This window comes from Corticium candelabrum, chromosome 13 (genome assembly GCF_963422355.1).
Source record: "Corticium candelabrum chromosome 13, ooCorCand1.1, whole genome shotgun sequence".
NCBI classification, from domain to species: Eukaryota; Metazoa; Porifera; class Homoscleromorpha; order Homosclerophorida; family Plakinidae; genus Corticium; species Corticium candelabrum.
Window position 1 is genome coordinate 5,671,406 of NC_085097.1, and position 5,000 is coordinate 5,676,405.

General features: G+C 43.1%; 2 protein-coding genes across 2 annotated transcripts in view; one reads left to right on the forward strand and one right to left on the reverse strand.

Moving 5' to 3' along the window:
• Positions 1-1,132: 1,132 nt before the first annotated feature.
• LOC134189321 (glutathione S-transferase omega-1-like) lies at positions 1,133-2,232 on the reverse strand. Its single transcript, XM_062657554.1, has 2 exons — positions 2,188-2,232; positions 1,133-1,532 (listed from the first exon to the last, which is right to left on the reverse strand). Exons 1-2 carry the CDS (start codon positions 2,206-2,208, stop codon positions 1,134-1,136), a joined length of 420 nt encoding a protein of 139 aa, XP_062513538.1. The 5' UTR covers positions 2,209-2,232; the 3' UTR covers position 1,133.
• Positions 2,233-4,586: 2,354 nt separating this feature from the next.
• Positions 4,587-5,000, forward strand: part of LOC134188576 (uncharacterized) — a 13,122-nt gene continuing 12,708 nt past the window's right edge. The window contains exon 1 of the mRNA XM_062656743.1: positions 4,587-4,796. Coding sequence (XP_062512727.1) covers positions 4,619-4,796 — 178 coding nt within the window. The 5' untranslated portion in view covers positions 4,587-4,618. The remainder of the gene's footprint in view (positions 4,797-5,000) is intronic.

A 5,000-nucleotide genomic window follows, 5' to 3' on the forward strand; every position in this document is an offset into this window, starting at 1 on the left:
ACCTGGTCTTTGACTGGGGGTGGACTAGACTGCTGGCTTGGCAGAACACCACGCAGTATATATTGGTACGTGTGGACTTGAGGTCCTGTCCCGCTGCAGCGCCAGCGCCATTCAATGCTCTGGCCACGCATCAAGGAGTTCGTCAGTGCAGCCTAAAACTCTGCGTAGCACCGGGGTCCTTACCTAGCAATAGGCTATCGTTGGAACTTTCCAAAGGGTATATCCATTGTCCATTTGTGTGTGTGTGTGTGTGTGTGTGTGTGTGTGTGTGTGTGTGTGTGTGTGTGCGTGCGTGTGCGTGCATGTGTCTGGCGTCTGTAGCTCAAATGGTTAGAGAGCGAATTTTGGAGATGTGGAAATATTTGGAACCTTTGGATCATGAATGTAATTAAGTATAGGATGGGCACAGGCGTAATTTCCTTATGCAAGAAACTCACACGCAATTGCCTCTCTCGACTCAGGAGTATATATGAGTACCTGACCATTGACTGAGGGTGGACATGACCACTGGCTTGGTAGAACATCACGCAGCACGGGTACATGTAGCCTCGTACCCAGGCCCTCTTCTCCGGGCGAGCAAGAGGGCCTGGGTACGAGGCTAGGGTACATGTAGCCCGCGAAAATTTTTTTGGGCCCACTTTCTTCAGTATCCGGATAAACGTCCCGTATATCCTGTAATCTGCACGTGCCATAAGCCCGTCCTTCACGTGCCGGCTTTACGTAATCCGCGCCAAATCCAGTCAAAAGTGCGTTTAGTCCCGCCTGTTTCTTTCGCGCTCTTCGATTTCGCGACATTGATCTCGTCTTCGGACGTCCAGACCGCATCCTCGGAGTCCTTTATACCTCGCATCCTTCAGATTTCATGTCAATAATTAATTACGTTTTACATACATTTTCACGGTTAGCAACACTAAATAAAACTATTAAGCACAAACTTGCAGGTGATTCTTGCAACACGACACAACACAGCACAACACAACACAACACAGTCAAGCAAAGTTGAAGTCAGCAGCATGAGAATTACGACCAACAGCATTTTGTAAGCAATGGCAGCGTGCCCAATGTCCTTAATCAATTAGCCAAACAGCCAAACCTAGGCTTCAACTTTTGCCACTCGCACAGCATCCCAAACTCTAGAGTATCTCCTCATCCGCTGTATAGAACGGGTACTTGGAGTGGTAGTTGTAGTCTGGTGGTCCGGGAGTTTTCCACGTTTCCCAGAATCCTTTAAAATCGTCCAACGTGTGCATCACCTCTTTCACAGCTGGTACCTCCTTCATGCGCTCGATGTAGGAAATCATTGTTGGAAATCGAGTGGCAGGTATGGTGATATCACCGACTGATGCCTTGGCATCCATCACTTCAAGAAACGGCCATATGTGGATGTCCATTGCATTGAGGGATTGACCTCCGAAGAATGGACTGTTGAGTTGTTTAAGTGGTGCCTCAACGTGTTTCTCGTGAGCGTTGAGAAGATCAGGGATGCACTCGTTGTTTTGATCTTTCAGGGCTGAATACACTGAAGGCATGACCTGAATAGGAGCAATAATGTTCAGGTGTCTTTGTGCTTCTTGTAGTCATCATGAGTAATTGCAGAGAGCAACTGAAGATGCGCTGTCTGTCTATACTGACAGACGTCTGTTTGTGGATCTCTGCACTTGGTTACTAGTTTCTGTTGATCTGTTGTCTGTCTGTCTGTCCATTTGTCTGTCTGTCTGTCCATTTATCTGTCTGTCTGTCCATTTGTCTGTCCATTTGTATGTCAATACATATATTTTGTCTGTCCATTTGTCTGTCTGTCTGTCTGTCTGTCTGTCTGTCTGTCTGTCTGCCTGCCTGCCTGCCTGCCTGCCTGCCTGCCTGCCTGTCTGTCTGTCTGTCTGTCTGTCTGTCTGTCTGCTGTTTATCTTACGTTAAAATCTCTAATTTCTATAAACACATACTGGACAATAACACAAATTTTTAAAACGGTTAATAGTCAATTATTAATTAGTCAATTAGTCAATACTCAATACATTTTGCACATCTCTCAGAAAGTATAATTACTGACTGTCTGCCTGCTCTTCTCTATGCATGTCACCTTCATCTAATCATGATTGCCTCGATCCTTTCAAATATCAACTTATCATGTTATTCTTTAAACCCATTTTGTTTGGCATTCGATATATAAACAAGTTTTCTGTATACCTTGTTTGTATATCTTGCCATCAGTATACGAACTTCTGCTCTTGCCACCGCATCACGTGGATACAAAAAAGGAGAGTTAGAATACACATGATCAATATAGTCTGCAATGAACACAATCAAGTCATACTAATGCATGAAAAGACAAAACTTTTGATCTGTTTTCTGCATACACACTCACAGTGTGTGTGTGTGTGTGTGTGTGTGTGTGTGTGTGTGTGTGTGTGCGCGCGCGCACGCGTCACAGTTAGAATCAATGCATGACATCATCACAACTCCAACAGTTAACATAATATCATCATTGATTCTCACCAATACAAACTTCTGATTCGGTCAGTGTTACACCATTGTGAATGAGAATAGGAACCTCTCCAAGTGGGTTGGCATCAAGAAAAAACTTTGGCTTGTTCTTCAGGTCACAATTAATCACGTCAAACCTCACACCCTTCAGAGTCAAAGCAAGACGAACTTTCTAGCAACACAAATGCAACAGATCGAATCAACTCTGCAGTTTTGCAGACCTCAAGCCTCCACTAATTATTCACCATAAGCCCTCAAACTCTCGGTAATTTACCTTGATAACGCCTCTCAGCCATACTTTCAGTAACATTAAAATTATCTATTTTATAAATAAATAATTTTATAAATTGTTAATTTTAATAAATTTATTTTACAAATTATGTATGTTATATAATTAAATAGCACCAAAATGTTAAATGTTATAATTATTGTATGTGTTGATGCTAAATATACTCGTACGTAATTTTTTTAAATTTAATTTGATTGCATGAGGTATATAGTTCATTAAATCCAATCGGTGACGTCATTCTTGCCTCTGAGAAAGGATCGAACTCCCAGCCGTACACGCGTACTGATACGCCGTCTGGAATTGGAGGTGGCGTGCCGTGACAAGCAGAAGTTACTGACATCACACACGAACGATGCAACTAGATGGAGTCTCTCACGGTAGCGCGCGTTAGGATACACACCATTTGTTTGATGCAAACCGTACTGTCAAAAAATTAGTATATAATTTCTTTTATGTTAATATAATTTATTAAACTTTTATTATAAACCACTGACGTTCTACTATTGATAGACATGCGATTAGTGCGCTGACACTGGCCTAACGAAGAGAATTCAGAGAATTAAAAAAGGTTTTTGAGAGTACTTTCTGGCCTGAAACCAAGGGAATCTACTGGAAATATGTATTCTGTCTTCTCTAAATTTGGTCTCCAATCACATCAGGCCAGACATGTACACTCTTTCTACCGGTATACGTTAGCCTCGGCCTCCCAGACCCGTGTAGCGCCGATACAAAATCGTCCTCCACGGGTCTGGGATGGTACCGCCTCTTCTCAATATATTGCGGTTGGTCCTAGGACCAGCATTAGTGTTCAGTTTCATAAATGCATACCTTTCCAATTTCGGCCGTAATACAAGAACGACGAAGACATGTCGCGCTAGAACATCGTGTCGCATCCTGCTGCACGGGTACCTTTGTGTTTACAGTAGCTACGGTTTTATCATTTGTGTGTTAGTAGGGAACGCGAACGGGACGTTAGGAAGCACTTTCTTTTACTAGTGGTGCCGCGGACGCGATCGGCATGTGTCTGATCGCCGTGAATCCGCTGCGAGTAGCTGCTAGTCGCGCGTGGAGCTTCGAATTCGCGATGAAAATTCGCGATGCGCGCATCCGCTGTGACTTGATCGTCTGGATTCGATGCGACTTGCCGCGAAATCGCGACAAAACTTCGCCGTGAATTCTCCGCAAGAGTCTGTGTAGTAGACGTGATCATGAAGTCGCTGAGAATGCAGCTGGCTGGCTAGTGTAGATGTCGGAGCATCGGTTCGAACAAACGGCTCTACTAGGTGTCGGTATTGCCGTTGACAGGCGCAGAATACAAACCACGACGTGTAGGGACGTGAGTTTGCGTGAAGAGCGCACTACAAGTCGTCGTTTGTGCACAGTGTAGTCTTTGGTAGACAGCAGATATGCATGAGATGACTTCGTTGATTACAGCTGTAATTGGAAAGGTATGCATTATGAAACTGAACACTAATGCTGGTCCTAGGACCAACCGCAATATATTGAGAAGAGGCGGTACCATCCCAGACCCGTGGAGGACGATTTTGTATCGGCGCTACACGGGTCTGGGAGGCCGAGGCTAGGTATACGTACCTAGATAATGTTTCACTTAGACTGTATAGTATGTATGTAGCGTAAATATTCATGTATGTGTGCTTGGTACGGTACCCCGGAAGATCGATCGCTGAGTTGAGGGTTTTCCGTAGTAAAAGTAAAATGCATATAGAAATGCGAGTAACAGTGTGCCACATCCGGGTATTTTAGTCAGAATGGCTTTTTCGAGTGGCGTTTGTTTCGTCATCAATGAAGCACCAAATGTCGATCTGATGCCATTCCCGACTGGCAATGAATGCACTCGAGAATATCACCAACAACATCACCGAAGCTGCGATCTACCGCCAAAACGTGTCAACGTCATCGCCGGCAACGGCGACAACCAATCAAACGTCGAGTCCGACTGATTATATGAAAGGGAATGAACCACATACTCTTTTGTCGCTCTCGGTTGGATTTGCAATTGGAGGTGAGTCAGTAAAAGATCAATTCAAAATTTTTGAGCGACATTTCCATAAAATTTTGTATATTTTATAAATATTTTATACTGTATATGTGATAATACAATTTATATTATTTTATAAATATTTTATACTGTATATGTGATAATACAATTTATATTATTTTATAAATATTTTATACTGTGTATGTGATAATACAATTTATATTATTT